Source organism: Rhinolophus sinicus, linkage group LG13 (assembly GCF_036562045.2).
Source record: "Rhinolophus sinicus isolate RSC01 linkage group LG13, ASM3656204v1, whole genome shotgun sequence".
In the NCBI taxonomy this organism is placed as follows: domain Eukaryota; kingdom Metazoa; phylum Chordata; class Mammalia; order Chiroptera; family Rhinolophidae; genus Rhinolophus; species Rhinolophus sinicus.
In genome coordinates, this window is record NC_133762.1 from 39934661 (window position 1) to 39955884 (window position 21224).

A 21224-nucleotide genomic window follows, 5' to 3' on the forward strand; every position below is an offset into this window, starting at 1 on the left:
AGGCTGTACATTCTTTGACACTCTTCCCATCGAGAGGTGGGGGCCTATGGTGATCCCCTCTTCCACCCCTCCCCAAATCTGGGCTGAGGCTCTGTGACTACTTTGACCAGTAAAGTAGGGTAGAAGTGGAATTCCTATACTGTGGTTTTCCATGCCAGGTCATGAAAGGCCACGCAGCTTCTGCCTGTTTGGCTTGGAACCAGGACCAGGCTCATGGGCGTGTGACCTCTTTAGCTGCACAGGACCCTGTGCTCAGAAGGGCCATTCACTAATTTTAATGCTCTGCTGTAGTCTTGAAATGCTTAATGATTTTATCTTTGCACTTGGGTTTTGTAAGAGAAGTCTGATGGGACAATGGAGCATGTGTCTGTGAGGAGGATATATGTACATTATTAGCTCCTTGCTGCCCTGTCAGTGTAAGTGTTTGCAATGCCTGCTACATGGCTTCCATTAACACGCTTACCTTGTACGTAGGGCCCTGTGCTCAGAAGGGCTCCTCTCTTGTCTTAAGGCTCTGCTGTCACCATCTTGAAACTCTTAATTTTACCTTTGAACTTGTGCATTGGGCAAGGGATCATGGGACAAGGGATCATGCACGTGAGCAGAAGAGATACATACGATATGGGTGTCAACTGTTCACGTGTAGTGTTCACCATGCCTCGTGAACATAGAATCCTGGTGAACCCACAGTGTGTGGACATTCAGACAGACGCGAGTGACTGTGGGGAAGCATGTGACGTCTATGATTATGTTGGGGCACAGCCCAAAGAGGCCATGCTTTTTGTTCAAACTAGAAGTTCCTTTGGTCACAGAAAAAAAGGCAGTGGCATTTTAAAAAACACAGACAACCAAGGGACCTATTATATCTCTTCTTATTTGTGTTACTTCCCTGTGTTAGTCAACCACTTACACTGAAAATGATGACATGGAAAGATGGGGCGTCCCATTGTTCCCTTTCTTTTCAGTCTTCCTTACTCATCCGTGAGAAGGAAGAAGAGCACGTTGGCAGAATGTATGCGTATAAGGAAGTGAAATTCAGTTTGTTTGGTGCAGCATTTCCACTGTTCTGGTAAGTATGAAACACATACACATATATGCGTTACGAAATACCAATGATCTAATTTCAGCGATTCCATATATGAGTTAAATGCTCTTACATTTGAATTTAAAACCATCGTTGCAAATAAAATACATGGGTGCTGTTTTTCATCACTGAGATTGGGTAGTTTGAGATGCAGAAATTAATGTACCATAGTTTATGCTTTTGGGTTGATCCCCATCTTTTGTTAACACAAATGAAGCTGCAATGAATAACTCTGTGCATATGTTATATATATTCAGGGTGGATTTCTAGAAATGATTATTGTGTCAAAGGGTAAATGCTGGGCCCTGCATTCCATGCCATAGGGACATAAATGTCAAGTGGAAATGGGCAATTCTTCCAGGACAACTGATGGCGATCTGGGATCCTTTCTTCAGAAGGAATGCTTCAGGCTTGAAGCCTCTGACTCCAGTTTAAGAACCCCTGGAGCAGAGGTGGAGCTGGGGAAGAACTGAGCGAGGTGGTAAGGAGCCCTGATTGCAAGCTGGGTGTTAGATTTATTTTCAGGGTACTGGGGAGCCACTGAAGGCTCCAGGGAGAGGAAAAGACCTGACTGTAGGCCAGGAGAGAACAAACCTGGAGGTGGGGCCTGTTATGAAGCTGCTGGGATCTTCCAGGCAAAAAATGAAGCCGGGGTGAGAGGTGGGTGCTGGAAGGGAAGCAGTGCTGGGTGCCCTGTTTCCTTTCCTTTTATACTACTTGGAAAATGCCATCTTGGGGTGTAGCTGCTCTGGCCCCAGAGAGGGAAACTGTCGAAGATGGCAGAGCCACCCACCAGCCATGGACTGCTCAGCTCTAGACTTACATGGAAGAGAAATATTTAACCCACTGAGTTTTGGGGTCTTTTAGCTATGGCAGCTTAGCCTGTACCCCAAATCACTGTGTGATCTTCTTGTGCCTCAGTTTCCACATCTGTAAAATGGGGTAATGGTAGAACCCACTAGGATTCAAAGATAGTGCCTGTAGAACTAGCACAGAGGAGGCATAAAATCAATGCCCACTAGCTCAACCTAAGTCCCCCTGGCTGACCCTGTGTAGGACACACTGTGACATCCCCATTTAGCCTGTGGGCAAGCCCCTTATTTTCTCTTCCTCCATCTGACTCCCCCGGTGGCACCTAGCTTGGGGCAGTGGACATAACAAGGCCCTGGACCCAGATTCATACAGTAACAGGATCTGGATGACTTTCAGACAGAGATGCTCCCTCTCCTACCCTTTACAGATTGAGAAACTGAGGTCTAGAGAGGGGCAGGAGTTTGCTCCAGCTCCACAGCGACTCAGGCAGAGTGCTGGCTGGATCCAGTCCTTGGCAGACATTGGGGTAGGGAGTCGATCTCTGATGTAGGAGCTTGGAGGGCCCATTCTCCCACCACTTTCCTCTTTGCTCACTCTGCCAGCCACACTGGCCTCCTTGTAGCTCCTCAGGACTACCTCAGGGCCTTTGCACTTGCTGTTCCTCTAGTGGGTCTACTAGTCCCTCAACTCTCCCCCTGGCTGCTTCTTCCTCACCTTATTAGTTCTCAAGTTAAGCATCGCATCTTCAGAGGGGCTTTTCCTAATCACCTTAAGTTGGATACTCTGTAATCTCTTATCTCTACCTCCTGTTTATTTTCCTCATTTATAATGTATTAATTTGTTCATTAGTTTTTTAAACTAAAAATAATTGGTTTTAGCCGATCTCTCCCTCTAGCCCGTTAAGTTCTGTAAGTATAGGACTGTGGACGTGTATCTTATTCACTGCTCCATCCCCATCATCCAGCGAGGCCTTGGCCCAGGCGGGTCCTCGATACATATTTGGTATGTGAATAAATGCATGTGTGCCTGGATGTGTCCACCATCACACTGAGTGTGCACAACTTTCCTGTGAACTAGATGCCAGTCTCTTTACTGTGCAGATGTGGAAAGGAAGGCTCAGAGAGGTCTCACCGGATAGGGCAGGAATGTGCTGGGTATTAAAGGCCTTTGGACTTCCCTGCCCTCCAGACACACGAGAACTGCAGCTGCGTGTTCCCATGTTAGTCTAACACAAGAACGTAGCCCATTTATGCTGGACATGGCCTGGACCAGACTCCATTCTACGAAGGGCTGCTCCGTCAAAAGATGCTGCTGCTGATGTTGCCAAGGCAACGCTGGGGGCTTTCTGAAGCTTCTATAAATGGCAGAGGTGAAGGCTCACACAGACACGAAAGGGAAGGAAACTCTGGAAAAAGGTCAAATCTCCCAGCCACCAAGACAATCCAGCCTCATACTGGCTGTTCCCCGACTCCCTGCCAAGGGCCACCTTCTTCCTGGCCCATGGCTGTATCTCTGTGGTGTATGCACAGTGAACTCTCTCCCCTAGCGGGGAAATTGCCTTTGCTGGGACCAGCAGAGATCTTGGGAACAATGTGTTCTGTCCATCTGGCTCCATCAGGACATACCAGGTGCCAGTGGGAAAGACAGGTCTTGGAGAGCTTCCCAGAAAGTTCTTTCAGCCTTTGATATTAGAGGGGCCACCACTCCAGCATTTTCGTGGTCGGTGCCAAGATGCCTCCAGGGGCTCTGGACTAGGGATGCAGCTCACAGATGCAGACGCACTGGAGCTGGAGGTTGATTGTGCCTCCTTAGATGAAACCCGTTTCCTCTCTGAGCTCTAATTTCTTTATCACTAAAACGGGAGAACACGGGTCTGATGTGGAGAGATGTAACCAGGATTCTGCACAGGAACCTGCAGGTGCAGGTATCCCAGAAGCCAGTTCCTGTGAGCAGTGGCTGCCAGGAGACATGGCAGGGCCAAGGCCACACCAGCCATACACCTGACAGGGCCTTGCTGCCTAGAGTCCTTTAGCTGATCTTGTCTGCAGCCACCATGAGTCAGTGTCGTTGTCAGAAGTGCTTTTAGAGGTCTGCAGGTGTGGGGTCCTTATTGCACAGATGGTAAACGGAGGCTCAGACAGGACCAGGGCTCTGTTCCGGGGACAGAGCCAGTACTGTGAACCAGGGTCTGACATCTCCTGGGCAGGACACAGCTATGTCCTTGATAGTCTGGGGCAACCTGGGGGTGAGCGGGAGCCTGGGGCCAGGCCTTGGGGGCAGAGAAGCTGGGAGAAGGGGCAGAGATGGAGAAAAAAAGAGATGGAGTCAGAGAGAGGGACAGAGAAAAAGTGATCACTGGTTCTTGCCTGCCCAGCATTGCTGCTTCCTAAAACAGTGCCTGCTTCTCCACGGCTCTTCCATGTGACTTGGGTGGGACTGACCCCACCCCCTGGTCCCAAGCATGATCATGCAACCCAGGTCTGGTCAATCAGAATCACAGTGTAAGTGCAGTGATGGGCACAGGACCAGGCCTGGCTGGAGAGCATCTGCTGGAATCACAGGGACAAGAGAGCTCTCTGTCTTAGGGATGCTGAGCTGGAAGGACATCAGCCTGGGGCTGGTGGGGCCATCTTATCAGGGGAAAACATGATTGGGAATGAAATCAACATAGCAGATGGCAGGGCTGCGAGATGGACAGGGACATTATGTGAGCCCCTGGAGGTAACCACACCTGAATCCACCTCTAGACTTCCTGGTATCTGAGCCAATCCATTCCTTAGGATAGGGTTTCTATGTCTTGTGCCGAAGAAGGGTACTAGCGTGGAGGAAGAAGGAAGGTGAGAGGGAAAGGTGAATATTTACGAACAGGTGTCTGAGGGTAACCCAAATCAGCTTCTTGGTCTTTTTAGAGACCTGGAGCACAGACAGGGATTTGGGCCTTCACCCCACCTGGAGACGTCTGTCCCTGGGGCTCAGCTTTGCCCTCCTCTCCTCTCCGGCATCCAACAGTATAAAAAATAAATGCTGTGGACACCACAATAAATGTTTACCTTACCTGGGTCCAGAAGAGGTGGTGGCATGCACTAGGGGTTAATTTCCCACCCCATTCACCTCTTCGGGAAGTAACATTTATTAGGCACCGCTTCCTGTCAGGCACCGGTCAGAAGCTGACATACATGGTTTCGTTTCCTCCTTGCTACAGCCCAGTGAGAGGGAGTGGCATCATCTCCATTTCACAGACAAGACACTGGAGGCCTCAAGAGGCTGAGCCACTGGCCTCAAGTCTAAGAGCTACAGCAGGTCCGTCTGACTCTAAGCCCTGCCCACGGTACCACACTGCGCACAGTAGGCACTAAATAAAGCCTGTGAGCAAATGCAGAGTAAGGCCACGTGAGCCGTGGGGGCAGCAATCTGCCCCCAAGTACTTTCCCCTCCTGCTTGCAATGCCACCGTGAGCAGCCACAGCCTTTGGTTTCCTGGAGATCTGCTTAATCCCTCTTGGGTTTACTCAGAGGGTCGACATAGAGTAGGGCTCTGGGGCTGGGTGGAGAGAGGTGGGGTGAAGGAGCCCTGTTTGCACCGCCCTAGCCTTATCCAGAAAATGTTCTGAAGACAGAGGCACATCCTGGGCAGGTTGGTCCTGGCTGGACCTGGGTGTTACTGATGATGACAGGACTGGTGGTCTCACTGGGACTAAGGAGGGTGCACAGTGATGGGGGATGGGTGGCAGAGTGGTGGTGGCCCGTCTCTGACCCTCTCCTCTGAAAGAAGCCTCTGGTCTCATGAGGAGCCTCTCTGGTCTCCTGACTCAGGCAAAAGCCCCTTCTCCCAGACTGCCAGCTATAGCATCATGTTGGGTGGGGCAGGCGGATGGGCGAAGGGTTCCGGCTTAGACCTAGAAGAATCTGGACCCAGGGATTGATGTCATGGACAGTCCCCAGCAGTCCCTGTACTTGATCCAGGATGAGCTGGACTTACAAGGATAGCTGAGGGCAGCCTCAGGCAGCTGGCTTCCTGGGGCCAGAAGGAGCCCTGGAGGACACCGGCCCATAGCACAGACAGGAATCTTACTTCTAGGGACCATGTGTGTTTGTTTTAACCCAAAGTTTCCTTCCAGTTGCTTTTAGAAGCTGTTTGAGAGTTTCACTGGGGCTTTTATAGCCAGAAAGGGTGAATGCAGCTGGGGGACGAGGGGGGGACAAGGCCCTGGGGCCTCTCCTTGTGACACTCAAGAGTCAGCTTTTTCCAAGGGCATCCACAGCCCTGAAAAATTCTCTAGGATAAACAGGGCCCATTTTCAAATAAGTAAATTTTGAGAAAGCTGCCCACACTAGCCCCTTCATGGGCAGTCACAAAGCATGTGACCACATCAAAGGCTCTGACAAGTCCTGCAGCTAAGAATGCCTGTTCACACTGATTTACCTGGTGTTTCCCTCTCACTTGACCGTAGGTACTTTGAATGGGAGTCCGAGTTACTCTCTGTGAAACACGCTCTGGGGTTTACTGGAGGAAAGGAATCTCACCTAGATTTCCTGAAGCCCCTGAGAGACTAGGTCTAAGTTCCATATGCTAGAGCCTAGGAACAGTGGATAGTGTGGGGTGAAAATAATGATTCCTATTATGGGGTGGATGTAGCCCCTTCAGCCTTGAACAGAAAGTTTGAGGACATCTCAAGGTTGAGAAAGCTTGGAACAGGAGATAGTCTCCCCACCAACCCTGGGGCCAGATTCTGGGTCTCCCTCTGAGCAGTTTCCTGCCCGCAAATACCTTCCCACCTGCCTGAAATTCCACTATTAGCCAGGTATCCCTTTGAGAAGCCAAGTTCAATCTGTTCTCAGCTCATTCAGGGTACTGTGACCCTCAAGCCGGCAAGGGACCCCTGTAGGAGACTGGAGGGAAGACAAAAGAGGGATACTACAGAGGCAGGAACCCCCCAAAGCCCACCATTTCGCAACTTGAGGGGAACAGGGAGGCAGGTGCCTCTTTGGGACTTCTGGGGGAAGGAGGGCTGGCTCCGGAGACCCAGGTGTCCAGGCCCAGGCCCTGGCACTGTGTCCTCTCTTTGGGTCCAATTTGTCCAGGGACTACAAGTCCTGTCGCCTCTGGCAGTTCAGCCTCCAGGTGCGGCGGCTGTTAGATGCCCACGGGACGCACCATCATGCGCGTGGCGCGCAGCGAGTAGCCGGGGCCCTGGAAATAGTGCCAGCGGATGCCGTTCAGCTTGCGCACGTGTTGGCGAGCCGGGTAATAGATGCCGTTGAGGTTTGAGAGGCCGCAGGCGTCAAACCACCACCCTGGTGGAGGGGAGGAAGAAGCTTTGGGGAACTGCGGGCCCACCAGTGCGGTGAGGGCAGCCCCTACCCCAACAACTAATCAGCCAGCTCATGGGAGACGGGGCTGGGTGGGAGTGGGTATGGTAGGTGCGAGGGACTCCCAGACCCTCGGCGCAGCCTGGGGCCTCTGGAGGGTGGCACTGGGCTCAGACTGCCACTCTTGGCAACCCCCTTCTCCCTAAACCTCTGTGTCCGTCTCCTTCCCTTGCTGTCCTCGTTCCTGCTGCCTCACAAGCCTCCATCTCCCCCTTTCCATGGGTTATGAAGGCTCCGCAGTTCTGAGTCTCTCACACCCAGGGTTGTCTCTTTCTCTCTCTGATGGTCTCTGGCTGTCTTTCTCAGCCTGTCTCTCACATACTGTGCTCCTCTGTCTTTCCTTGGTCTACATTTCTCTTCCCATCTCTCCCTTTGTACTCTGTCCCCCCTGTAGCTCTGCTTCCACTGTTCTGTCTCTACGTCAGTTCCAATGTTTCTCTGTTTTCTATCTGTTCTTGTCTCTCTGTCTCAGGAGGTCTCTCCTATCTCCTGCTATGGGTGGGTGGGGCTTCCGTGCACCCCGCACTCACCTGCAGACAGCATCTGGGCGCACTTGCACAGGCAGTTGTCATTGTCTGCGTCGCGGGTGCTGAAGTTGGTGCCCTGCAGGACCAGGCTGCTCTGGCGCCCCGCAGAGCCGCTGTACCCGCTCAAAGAAAGTCTGGAGGCCACCCGGAGGTGGTGATGGGAGAGGGACTCAGAGTCAGGTTGGGGCTGGTTGAGGAAGGGTCTCTGCTCTGGTTATTCTGGGAGGGGGAGCCCCAGCCTGGTGTGCTTAGGACATCTCCCTTCTGTACTGCTTTCCCTGTCTGCTTCCCCTTAGGGACTAAGCACTTACTGTGTTCCAGGCCTCCTTCATCTTGCTGCACCTGAGTCTTGCACAGGACAGAGCATGATCATGGTAATAATAGTGAGGACAAAGGCTAACATTTCCTTAAACATCTACTATGTGCCAGGCACTGTTCAAAGAGTGTTACATGGGTTAACTCATCTCATTTAATCCTCACAACACCCAATTAATCCTATTTTAAAGATGAGAAAACAGAGATCCCAAGAACCAAAGGAGCCTACCCAAGGTCTCAGAACGAATGAGGGTGACAGCCAGATCCTAATGGAGTGGGGCCTGATTTGGGAGCTATGTGCACTTTCCTCCCCATCTGACCATCTGCAACCCCAGCCCTGTCACACCTCCCCCACCCACCTACCTCCTCCAGGAGGCCTTTCCTGACCACACCAACCCACCTGGATTTGTGCCCCGGCTGAACCCCTAGCCCTGTGACTTCCACATCTGCCGCCAGCTGGGGAGGGTTTATATTTCTCTGCCAGGCTGTGAGACCCTTGTGGGCATGTCCAAGCCTGTTAGGAGATTATGACCATGAGCTCTGGGGGCAGAACACCTGGTCTGCCACTTGCCAGCTGCGCGACCTTGGGAAGACTGCTTCTCCTCTCACCTTCAGTTTCTTCATCCGTTAAAACGGTAATGATAGCTTAGTAACAGTGATGACCTCGTTTGGCTACTGTGATTCTATGACTTCGGTGTGTGATGGGTACAGTGCTGTTTGTTATTTGTCCCTGTGTTCCCGGCCCTTGGTACATGGCTGGCACAGGCTTCCAGTGAGCCTGGTTGGAGATTGTTGAGAGCTTGTTGCAGGGGAGGGGCTGCACTGGTGGCTGAGGTGGGGAGCCAGTTTGAGAGAAATTATGAAGGGCCTATGGGTGGAGGCAAGTGGACACCAGATGCAGCCAGGACAACTTGGGGAAACTTTGGTTCCCTCAGGGCAGGTCCTGGGAGATGCCCCAGTGGGGTCCAGAGGGAATGTGGGGCCTGGGTATGTGGCCTGGCTAAGTGCTTGCACCTCCCACCGATGGGTTCTGTCTGTGGTGAGGCAAGGGCTGGCCGTCAGGTTCAGATGGCTGTGGCCAGCCCACGAGCCCTATCTGTGCCCTGAAACATGCCACCCTGGGCTCGCATGACTGGAAATGCAAACTGCCCTGCCAAGAGGCCCATCGGGCCAGAGGGTCCCTGCGGTGGGGTTAGGCAGGCTGGCCCAGCCACTCACATGGCTCCAGCTTCTCCTGGTGGCCATTGAAAGCTCAGTGATGTCAGTTCAAGGCCAGCCTCAGGGCTTAGGCTGAGGTTGGGGGTCACATTCAGACGGGCGCTGTGTGGAATCAGGGTTAGACAAAGCCGATTGGTCTCCTGGGGTCACTCCAGCAGCACTGGTCCTTCTATTGTCCCCAAGTCCTTGGCTCAGGCTCTGCCGCTCTTCTCCCCCCTTGTGGGAGCCAGCATGGGGATCAGTGAACTCTGGGGGACACCCAACTCATGGACCAGGAAACCCCACTTGACCCATTGTTCCGATGTACTTTGAACATGTTAATGGCCCAGGCCTGGGAACCCAAACACATTAGTCTCTGGGGATCCCCGAGTTAGACACACAAGGTGTGTCTGCCACGTGTCTGTGGATTTGTGCATGAGTCTATGTATGTGTCTGTAGTGTGGCCATTAGGATACCATCTTCCTGCTTGTGTGTGTATGTGTATGTGTATGCTTGTTTTGAGTTTGTGCTGGAATATCTATTGTGGGTCCCAGGGTGCGCTCTGGAATCTGCCTTTGTGCCTGGGATTGTGTGTGTTTACCTGCGAGGGACATTTACAGGTGTGTCTGGGTGTGCGTCTGCTTGTTTGTGCAGCTGTGAATTTGCGTGAGTTCAGGCTCTGTGTGTACTCCAGGGGTATGGTGAGCCCCTCTACATGGGCATGAGTGTCTGTGTATCTTGCACTTGCAATCAAGTTTGAGTGTGTGGGCACTCCTGGGCAGCATGTGCCCAGTGTCTGTGTGTGCCTGGTGTCTTGTCTCTGCCTCCCCATCCCTACCTGTGGGCTACTGCCTCTGCAGGCTTATTCATGTGCCCTACAGGGCTCCAGAAGCCCCATTATTGTGACTGATGAATAAGGGACCCCTCCGGCTCCCCATGCCCATGCCCCAGCTGCTTATTGCCCACACTCAGCAGCATATCAAATTCACATATAAAAGAGCATGGCAAGGGGTTCCAAATTTAACACACATGTACATGTTTGTATAGATAGACATACATAACAGAAATATATACATAGATGCAGAAATATTGTATTTCTTTCTGAATTTTATTAACACTTACCATATGCTAGGTGTCTTTGCACAGATTACCTCAATTATGACATAAACGCTATACTTTACAGATGAGGAAACTGAGGTATAGAGCGGTTAAGTAACCTGCCTAAGGTCATGAAGCCAGTGAGTGATAGAGATTCAAACCCAGGCCATCTGGCTCCAAGGCCATGTTGTTTAGTGCAATGGATGCTTCTCCCAATATTTCTTCTCCAAGAACAATACAGATCCTGGACTTAGGGCCTTGGAAGTTGCTACTCAAGAATTGGGTCAAGGAGACAAGGTTATGTGTGTAGGAAAGACTTGGGAGGCTCCCCCAGCTTCCCCGTGTGCACTCACCATGTACCAAACACGGGATGGGAGCAGCAGTGAAAAAGATGGGCCTGGTTCCCGCTCATGCAGAGTGGGCCAGCCAAGGGTGTTGAGGGCTGCCTGGGGCACAGCAATTATAACATTATTTGCTGAGCCCTTTCTAGGTGCCCGGCACTGTGTAAATACTCTATGTGCAGTGTCTCATTCAAGCTTCAACACACTCTGCATGAGGTCGGTACATGCAGGGCACCTGTTTTACAGATGAGAAGGTGGAGTGACTTACTCAGGGTCATTCAGGAAGATGAGGATGGAGTGAGGACTTAAGCCTTGGCTTTGGTGGTCAGTGGCTTAAATAGGAGTCAGCAGGCTGTTGTGGCCAGTTGCAGGTCAGCTAGGGGACTGGGGGGTGTCCAGCTCAGTCCTGCCTAGCCCAGACCCAGTGGATGTTTCATTTAGCTCTGGACCTTAAAGGAGGAATGTTATCAGATTGGGGTGGGTCCCCTAAGATGGGATGTCAGAACCACGTAACTGGAGGAACCAGGGGCATTTAATAAGAAAATGGGGGTGGGGACACATCACTGAAACCCTCCCAGAGGAGGAATTAAGGATAAAGTATAGGGGGACAGAGAGTCATCAGAGGTCCTTTGGGAGGAAGTGACCTCCTCATCAGTGGAGGCAATCCAGCCCAGCTGGATGATGACTGTGGCTGTGGAGGAGATTCTAGCATCACATGAAGAACCAGACAACATGTGAGGTCCTTTGCATCCCTGTAAAAGTGAGTCTATGAATTTAATTCTGTTCTGGTTCAAAGACAGCCAGGACCCAGGCTTATCTTCAAGATTCCTGAGTTTTTCAGAGAGGCAACATCATGTAGTAGAAACACGGTGAGTTTAGCAGCAGTCAGACCTGAGTTCAAATCCAAGCTCTGCCTAACTTGTAACTTTGGGTAGGGGGCGCAAGCTCAGTGCCTCAGTTTCCACATCACTAAAATAGGTACAGCAATGCTTACCTCAGAGTGTTGTGGGGAGGATTAAATAATGTGCCTGGAACATAGTAGGTGCTGAATAAATGCTCACTCCTTTTCCTAAACAGAGCCAAGAACCAGGCTGAGGGAGGGGTGGGAGACCTTGATGATTTTATAATACTTGTATGTTCATATTTAAGCTCATCCTGCTATTAAGAAGTAGAGGTATAGAGAAGCCAGAACCTTGATTCATCTGAGTTCCAAAGTGAGCTAGAGCGAGAATGAGCTCAGGTACCCCGATTCCCAGCCCAGGGACCCTTCCACCTCACCCTGCAGCATAGGACAAGCTGGGTAAGTCACCTCTTGCTTTCTGGGCCTCTGTAAAGTGACTGCCTTGGGGTGACTGACCGTGGAAGGGCCCTTCCCACTCCCCACATGGCAACATCAGCAACATTCTCTCCACCCCACCCAGTGGCCAGGAGGTGCTGAGTGCTAACCAGTCGCCTTCAGATCCCGTGACGTACACCCAAATGGGGGACAGATGGTAGGAACAGGAGACGCCCAGGGGCTGACCCATAGTACAGACGCGGTAGCCACTAGCCGAGGGATCCCAGCCCGCCCACCAGCCTGGGCCCCGAGCCCACCTGTACAGCTGTCGTTCGCTGCCCAGCTGGAAATGCTCATACTGGGCGTAGGCCTCGTTGCCTTCCCAGTCTTGCAGCTCCACACGCAGAGAGTAGGCTGCCCTGCTAGTGAGCTGGTGCACCACCTCATTGCCCAGCCAGTGCTCTCCGGCTGGGTTGCCAAAGCCCTAAAGGGGAGGAGAAGGTGTGGGTGGGAGAGGAAAGAAGGGGAGGGTGGGGGTGGACTACATGTTGACATGGGAGGCTACGCCCCTTGCTGGGCTGGGCTTCAGGGTCTGGGGCCACCGATCCAAAACCACTTTGCCTAATGATCAAATTCATAAAGTACAGTGTGGGCAGGCGTGGGGAAAGGAGAACCCTTTACCTCCTAGAGCAGAAAGACGAAGACTTTTGCAAATGTGAAAGAAAGCCTGTCAAATATAATTGAATCACCTTTCTACGAAGTTCAAGAATAGGCAAAACTAATGTATGTTGCTAGAAGTCAGACTAGAGACCTCTTTTTGGGGGAGTATTGATGGGGAGGAGGCACAAGGAGGGCTTTTGGGGGCTTCAGAGCTATCTGTAGCTCTGAATGGTGGTCGCTGGTTGGATACATATGTGAATATTCGCTGAATCTTACACTTAAGATTTGTGTACTTAGTGCATGTATGTTAAAATCTCAATTTAGAAATCAACGATTTTAATCAGCTGCATAAATGATAGAGCAAACTTTGTTCAGAGACATGAAAGCCACTGCAAAATTTCAGCAACACATAAATAAATGTAAAGCTAATAGCGTTGGGAGCCATCGGTGTCCTACAGTGACAAGAAACCAATGCCCCCAGCCAGAACAATAATTCAGCACCAAGGACAGGGGCACACCTAAGCCCCACCACCCATTTAGTGAGGTTGAGCCGCTGATTAGCTTAATGGTTAATAATCAGGACTCCTTTGTGTATTTCTGCATCTGAGCCCCCTATATCTCTTTGCTATTTTAATGACCGTTTTAAACCCAACTGGCTCAAGAACATTCGTAGCTTAATTTGGTATTTATTTTTAAGTCTCTTTCAAATGGACAGCAAGCAGACACGCAAAAATAATATTGCTGTATTTCCTTGTGGGTGTCTTTTTCTATGCCTTTTTCTTTTAAATCTTTGAGAGCTTTTAAGTCAGCTGGCCAAAAACCCTTCATTCAAAATCTAATTTGAAAAACTGGAAGACAACAGGGGGCTCTTTCTCATCTTGTAAAATGCACGTGGTCTTTGAGCCAGCAATTCCATAGTGAAGAACATCTCTTGCAGATGTGGTCGCATATGTGTGCAAAGACAAGGGACTTCATTTAAGCAGTGCAGCCATGGATGGTCAGGGGAGATAACTTTTTTCTGTTTCTTTTTATGTATTATTTTTTTATTTAATTTTTTTGTGTATTCTTTTTTTAATGTAGTCTTAAAAAATTGAAAGTAATGTAATATGTCTTATCTTTTCTAAAAACTTGAAACAAAAATAAAGTTAAACTTTCATTCTTAGACTATATGTCAGAACTTGCAAAAATAAGGTTCAGTTTCAGAAGGTGGAGTTCCTAAAAGTGAATGTGCATTGGGCAAAATTATTTAAAGGTGGTTGGTTTTTAGGCAGGCTGACATTTTTCTGGGAAGAATTGAAGGCAAACCAGTCCCCTGCCCACGATCCACCTCCCTCCTGCCCCAGGTTTCAGGGATGAAAAACCCCTCCCCAGGGCAGCCATGTTACCTGTTTATAATCCTTCCAGTTCCGCTGGAAATTCACGCTGCCATTCGCACGGCGCTGGATGAGGGTCCACCCACCTCCATTGGCCTCCAAGTCACAGAAAACCTGAGGGAATTGGTGGGGTGGGGAGGGAGCCTTTGGAGGCAGCCAGAAGCCAGGTCTGGGCTGTCCCAAGTGTGATTTGGCTGACAGAATCTCACAGAACAACAGATGAGCCTGGGGGTCAAGGAAAGGCATCAGAAAGATCCAGTTCAAATTCCCCACTCGTTGTGATCCTTTTCCTAAAGTGGTGGGCAAGTGATGCCCTCTTAGCCTTCCTTTCCTCATTTGTAAGATGAGTGTGTTAATACCATAACCTCCTGTGCTCAGTTTCTCATCTGCAAACTAGGGTTGTGAGAATTCAATGAGATGATCTAAAAAACAGAGCCTGGAACATAGGAGGCATTAAATAAATGCAGGCTTTTCCCTTGCTATTGTTGGAGGGTTTCTGTAAGGATTAAATGCCTCTAGGTGTAAAGTGCCTGGTACACAGTGTAAACTCAGGAAATGCTGTTCCATTTATTGGACAAATGTTTTCTGAGTACTTCCTATGTGTTCACCACATCCAAGGCCCTGGGGAAGTGATAAGGATAAGACAAAAAGAGTTCTTTCTCTCAAAGAGCTTACATCCATCACACTCACATCTTTCAGGCTAATCTGTGTTCATATATTATTTTTCTAGCCAGTTCACTACATGTTCAATGTTCAGTGAGGACAAACTTGGTGGCTGGCCCTGGATGAAAAGAATCAGAGATAAGTCAAAGACAGATCAACCCTTGGGGCTGGCTTAGTTTCGAGGAGGCTATGAAGGTGCAGGCAGACTATTGATTATGAACATTTGGGTAGTTACAAGGAGAGCCCCCAAGAAGGAGTCCCTGGGAAACCCTGGAGGTCTTCCTAGAGAAAATGGCATTGGAACAGAACCTTGGCTGATGATGTGCCTGCCAGGTAGAGATGAGTGGGAATGTCATGTCCAGTGGAGAAAGCAGCAGTAGAGGCTTTGAGATGGGTAAGGCCTGCTCAGTGAAAGAAGACAGTGCCATCTGTTGAGAGGGTAGCAGAGAGTGCAGGAAGAGAAACTAAGGCCCAGAGGGGGGAAGAGACTTGCTCAAGGCATATGAGCCTAAAGTAAAGCTGAGGTTTGAGCCCAGATCTCTTGCCTCCCAGGCCAGCTCTTCCCTCTCTATCAGTGTTCCCAAATTCCAGTCATTCACAAAACTTCCTGAAATCCACCATAACTGAATTTACTTAATTTCATATAGAATATTTACTTTAAAAATGGTATCCCCCCTTTTAAACTTAAATACATACTTAGACTAAATGTATTTTAAAAACACATTTTATCAGTATCATAAGTGGAAAACTAATAACACTTGCCTTTATTCAGATAATTGCGAAAATAAATATAATGAATACAAAATAGTATTATGAAATTCTAGCTAGAAATGGAAAGCCTGATCTCTCTTTGTTGAAAGGGGAGTTTGGCAGGTATGTGAGAAATGTTAAAGACAATCTGGAAACAAACAGAAACATTCTCCTTGATATATTCAGAAGGGTTGAAAAGAAATTGCACAGGGAAGTGTGAAGTGGGAAGGCTGGCTAGTTGGTCCCCATACCCTTCCGCTTCTGAGCCTGGCTCCCAAAACCTCCCCCCTCCCTAACTTCCCCCTCCCCATCTGATAACTGGACCTCAAAGCTCAGGCCAACGTTGGGAACCACTCATTGAAGGTGGTGGGGCCTCCCCATCAGCCCTGGTCCCTAATTTCCCATGTGGAGCAGAGCCCCCACACCTGCCTTCAACCAGACTATATGTGAACTAGAAATAAATTTCTTTGTGTTAAGCCTCTGGAATTTCAGGGCTTATTTGTTGTATCAGCTGGCATTACCTTGGCCAATACAGAACTGTTTCCTGCTATTCCATCTTAGAAGCATCTCTGGAGAAGATGCAGAAGAAAGATGTGCTTCCAACTTTGGGAAATTCTGCTTTGATCCCACAATCTGATCCCTGGCTGGGTAGGGGCTCCAGAAATAGGTCCACCCCACCTTCTTTGGAATCTCAGATGTTGGACAAGTCCTGAAGCTGATGGGGGCAGGGATCTGTCTGTGAGTCCCTTGGCCCAGCACCCTTGGAAAGCCTCAGCCCTCGGGGAGCCCCCTAACCTTCCTGGGCTCTGTCATATTGGCCACATGGATGGTGTAGACACCACTGGCGTTGGCTCCAGAGCGCTGGATCTCTGCACAGTCCTGGAACCCCTGCTCAGCTGCCCTCATGGAGCCTGCAATGAGACAAAGCAAACACAGCTAGAGGTGAGCTAAGCAGAGAGGAAGGGGCCGAGTAGGCACTCCTGCCTGCTCTGTGCCAGGTTCTGGTTTAGGAGGTGCTAGGGACAGAGACATGAATCAGACTTGGGAAGGTTTCCTAGAGGAGGTGACAGTGAGCTACGACCAGGAATTGCCAAGGTCGAGAAGGGGAGGGTGATGCAGGCAGCGGGAACAGCATATGCAAAGGCTCTAAGGTCCTGGTGTGTGCAGGACACAGAAGTGAGGGAAACTAACTGAGGCGGGTGGGGATGGGGGAGTGACTCACGCCACGAGAATAGGACTGAGGCCAGAGAGAGCTCTGGTTGTTGATGAATGTGAGAGGAGTAGGGCAGAGAGTCACCAAGGAAGGAGACATGAGGTTGAGATGGCAGCAGGGGCCAGGTCAGCCTTCAATGCCAGGCGGAGGAGCCCAGCCTGTGGAGGAAGAACACTCTGGCCAGAGTGTGGAACAGAGACTGGAGGGGACAAGACCCAAACCAGGGAGGCCAGAGATAAGGCTGCTAGAATCTTCGCAGAGAGGGTGATTGGGGCCCGAACTCCAACGAGATACTTCCTCATTCCACAGACCAGAAAACTGAGGCCTAAACATGAGGTAACTGGCTCAAGGACACACAGACAGGGTGGCAGAGCCTTCCTTCTCTCTCCAGGGATTTGTCCTTAGAGCTCCCTTGCGTGGGAGGCCCAGGGTCCCCTCCATTAGTCCACACCTTCCGCTGGATATCCTTGCAGTCCTGGAGGTGGGCCCCACATTATGGCCCCCCTGGGAGATCACCACTGGCCTTAAGAGCCCACGTTTCTTCCCTCAGGAGAATATTAATGACCAAATCCCACAGGGGCCCTGGGAGCCTCTAGGCCTAGCCTGAAAAAAGTGACTACTGACAAATAAACTACAGGGGTTTCAAATTCCCTTTCTGCTTCCTTTCAGTGGGATCCAATTAGAGGTTTGAGCTGCAAGCCCACCAGAATACAATCTCTAGGTAGGTGGTTATTAAAGGATGGGGCTAAAGTTCCAGATGGATAGGTATACTGGCCAATGAGGACCTAGGAGGCTATCACGGGTAGGACTTCCTGTTTTGGCCTCACACTTGAATCTGGATCCCAGGTCCTAGAGCTGGGACTTGTTGGAAGGAGGCTGTTGTTCCTAGATCACACATGAAGTGACTAAGGCTTCAAATCCATCCGAGCCTGTACATAAACATTCCCTGGGCAGAGTCTCCTTGGCCCTAGCTGTCAGCCCCCTGGTCTTTGGGGAACTGCCAAGCATGGGGAAAGGGCTGGCCTAGCAGGGACAGGCCCAACTTTACCCAGCCAAGAGAGGGTGGAGCTGGGAGTTGGTCTCAGATTTCCAGCCAGACTTTCCAAGGCTCTGTCCACTATTGTTTTCCTTAGTCAACAACATAGCGATAACAACAGTAACAGTAATAACAATAAAAGTGAAATATCTACCATGTACTGTAGTGTTGCTCAACTAGGTACTGCCAGGGGCAGTTTGGGGCCAGGAAAAATATTTGTGAGGGGCATAACAATAAAGATGGACTGGTATTGATACGCAGCATGGTTTGGCCCCAGCCTGGGCCCCCTCTGAATCTCTGGGCTGACCATTTGTACAGCTTTACCACCTTCTGGCCCTCGGCAGTGTACTCAGCCCCTTCACGTGCATGAACTTATCGGGTCCTCTGTGCAACAGGTGCTCTTATCATTCCCATTACACAGGTGAGGAAAATTGAGGCTCTGAGATGTTAATGACTTTGGCTAAGTCCCAGTGCTAGTAAGCTAAGAAGCTAGAGCTTGACCTCTAGTTTATCTGACTGCGAAGATGTGCCCTTCCTCCTACCCACCTCCCCTTGGGGCTCTACTGCAGAGCCTATACAAGGCTCAGCAAACAGACCACACTAACAAATGCTGCTTCTGATATCGAGCACTGGTTAGGTTTTCTCCACCTGTGTCCATGTCCTTCTATCCTTCTGAACGCCCTGAGGTCTCCACCCATTGGCAGCCTCCACCTGCCGAGGACAAAGCAATGCAGAGAGGGGCTGCAGGCTTCCTGCTAAGCTTCAAGGATGCCTGTCTGCCCAATCTTCTGTTCTACACCTGGACACTAATCCTCAGTTGCTCCATGTAGACACGGAGGAGAAACAACTCCACGTTGCTCTTCCCTGGTGACAGTGCAGCGGGAGGACAGGGCCTTTGGCAAAGGGTGGCCAAGGTGAGGTGTCCAACACAACCTCCCGCACAGATTGGTGAGCAGACATTGGGCCACAGCTGGAGACTGGGTTTAGTGGTGAGCCTGTGGGGAGAGGCGTCATGCCGGGGCTCCGCGCACTGGGATGAGCTACAACAAGCCCACACGTGGCATTAATTTAGGCAGTCTCCCCACCAGGACAATGTACCAGGTAGTGAAGGGTTTGGGTCACTCTGCAGTTCATGGTTTGAAAGATAATCCACCTCTCCTGCCCACGGCTTCCTTGGGCCTCAAACCCCTACCCAGCAGGGTCTCTCTGACTTAGATGGAGCTATGGTGCCATCCTCTGTCCCCAAACTGCTGCTAGCCATAGTGCCTGGCATTCATCACTATTGCTTGACCCCTTGTGCTCTAAAGGCTTTTCAGATCCCCCCACCCCCACCCCAGTGGAGATCCAGCAGCAGTAGGAACCCTTTCCTCAGTCTTTCTCACCAGGCCACCCTTCACTCCATGGTTCCAGTTGAACTTCCTAAAACAGTTCTACCCTGTTCAAAGCTGCCCAGTGGTTTTCCACTGCCCTCAGGTTAAATCCCCCCTCCTCATCATAGCCTTTCAGGCCTTCCATGGTCTGGAAACTTCAGGAACACTCCTAGCAGAGCATCTGGCACACAGTAGGCACTCAGCAAATACGCATTTCCATCTCCTTCCCTCAGTGACACACAGACAGAGGGTTGGGCATTTTTGCAAAAGACATGGGCCACAGCGACGCTCTTCATTGCTGCATCCCCAGCACAGGGCCTGGCACACAGCAGGTACTCACTAAGTGTTTGCTGACTGAGTGATTGAAGCTGGAACCAGGAATGCCTTGGCTACCCCCAGTGGGCTCCATTAGAAGGAGCCAGTGGGGACTGGGGAGCGCCCAGGCCTTGCTCGCCCTTCTCAGAAGCCAGGTGTGTTCACATTTCTGATTGGCCACTTTTGACTTATGGGCAGGGGCATTAAGGTGAGAGAAGTGTTTGGGGGAGCATTGAGTCCAACCTCCCCATTCTATAGATAGAGAAACTGAGACCTACGGAGGGGTGAGGGCAAGGCCAAGCAAGCGGGGATGAGGATAGATCCTGGAACCCCAAATTGTCAGTCTTAGCTGGTGGTGTTCTTGTTATTATCATTACCTCTATTAAACACATGGGGAAACTTGAGGCCAACAGAGGGGCAGGGCCATGCCCAAGGTTACTCATGGAGTCAGGAAGAAGAGTCTGGATGGGTTCCTGTTAGGACTGTTGTCATCACCATTACTATTGTTTGCTATTTCTATTTCACAGGTGATGGGAGAGGGTTGGGGCCTTTCCCGTGATGGCTTCCAGGCCCCAGAGAGAACGGGGCTGTAAGCAGGGTCTCCCCTTCCTTCCCGCCCTCCTCCCTCACTCGGTACACCCGCTGGCTGGCTCACCTAGGCTCTGGGCCACGACACGCACCAGGCGCTGCACAGACTCCAGCAGCTCGCGCTGCTGGCTCTGTAAGAGGCTGGAGTTGCTTCTGGCGGCGCGCAGGCTGCTCTCGAGGCCGGCAAGGGCGCCGCTCTGGCGGCCCAGCAGGCGCCGCAGCCGCTCCTTCTCGCCGCGGAGGCTGGCCAGCTCCGCCTGCTGCTGCGTCTCCAGGGCTTGCACCCGCGTCTCCAGCGCGCTGCGGGGCGGGGCGCACGGGGGTGAGCCCGTCGTCCCCACAAGGCATCCACACTTGCACACTTTCCCCTGGGTCCCCAGGTGACTTCGCGGTACAGACTGGCGCTGAGGCTGAGAGAGAGGTAGAGCGTCCAGCCCAGGGTTGCACAGCCCAGAGGTCTGTGGCACAGAATGAGGAGTGGAGGAAAGAGAGACTCCGCCACGGAGTAAGATGGATTTGGGTCCAGTAGAGCAAAGAATTGGAGGCGGGAGGGACATGCGAGCAACCAGGTAGCCACAGTTAAATCCCAAACCTGCTCTTCCTTTGACCCAGCAGTCCACGCTCACGCTCAGGAGTCAACATCCAGGAAGCACGGGCAAGAATGCCCACTGGGGGGTTGGTTGTAATAGGGTAAAAACGAAACAGTCTAAATCTAAATGCCTGACAGCCAAGGCTGGCTGAGTCTGTTCTATTTGGTGACCCTGGAAATGGTCTGGAGCCACGAAGAGGAAGGAGGTGGAGCCATTTGCATAGAATCAGAAAGATGCCCAATCTTGGAGTGGAAGGACCTTGGCACATCAATGCCTCTGGTCTAACTCCACATGTGGGAGGATAAAAAAGAGAGAAAGAAAAAAGGTATTAATGTAATGCTCATGCACTTACAGGAAAAGGCATGGAAAGACACGTGGAAGAACATGTGAAGCCCGTGTTTGTGGAAAAGGTGAAAGAAAATCCACTACGTGCTGTTACTTTTGCAGAACAGGTTTGAGTGGATGGAGATGGAGGGGAAGAAGACGGGGGCAGGTGGAGGGGACTGGCTTTCCCTTTCATTTTATAAAGGTCTCTATTGTTTGATGATATAATAAGCATGAGACATTTTGATAATGAGTTAAAAAGAAGAAGCGTTTTTAAGGAGAAAGAAGCTTTTGACTCGGCTCTTCCACATTTGACATTTTA

The 21224-nt window shown here is 50.8% G+C and overlaps 1 protein-coding gene across 2 annotated transcripts in view; it reads right to left on the minus strand.

Annotated features, from left to right (window-relative positions):
- Window positions 1-1095: 1095 nt before the first annotated feature.
- Window positions 1096-21224, minus strand: part of ANGPT4 (angiopoietin 4) — a 31405-nt gene continuing 11276 nt past the window's right edge. Inside the window, exons 4-9 of one of the 2 annotated variants that reach the window (XM_019755202.2) lie at window positions 20056-20288; window positions 16262-16377; window positions 14066-14167; window positions 12338-12504; window positions 7797-7927; window positions 1096-7191 (exon numbers count right to left, since the gene is read on the minus strand). In XM_019755202.2, the coding sequence (XP_019610761.2) occupies window positions 7031-7191; window positions 7797-7927; window positions 12338-12504; window positions 14066-14167; window positions 16262-16377; window positions 20056-20288 (910 nt within the window). In that variant the 3' untranslated portion in view covers window positions 1096-7030. Of the gene's footprint in view, window positions 7192-7796; window positions 7928-11719; window positions 11814-12337; window positions 12505-14065; window positions 14168-16261; window positions 16378-20055; window positions 20289-21224 lie in introns of those variants that run through there. The other variant, XM_074317240.1, reaches the window with a different exon arrangement.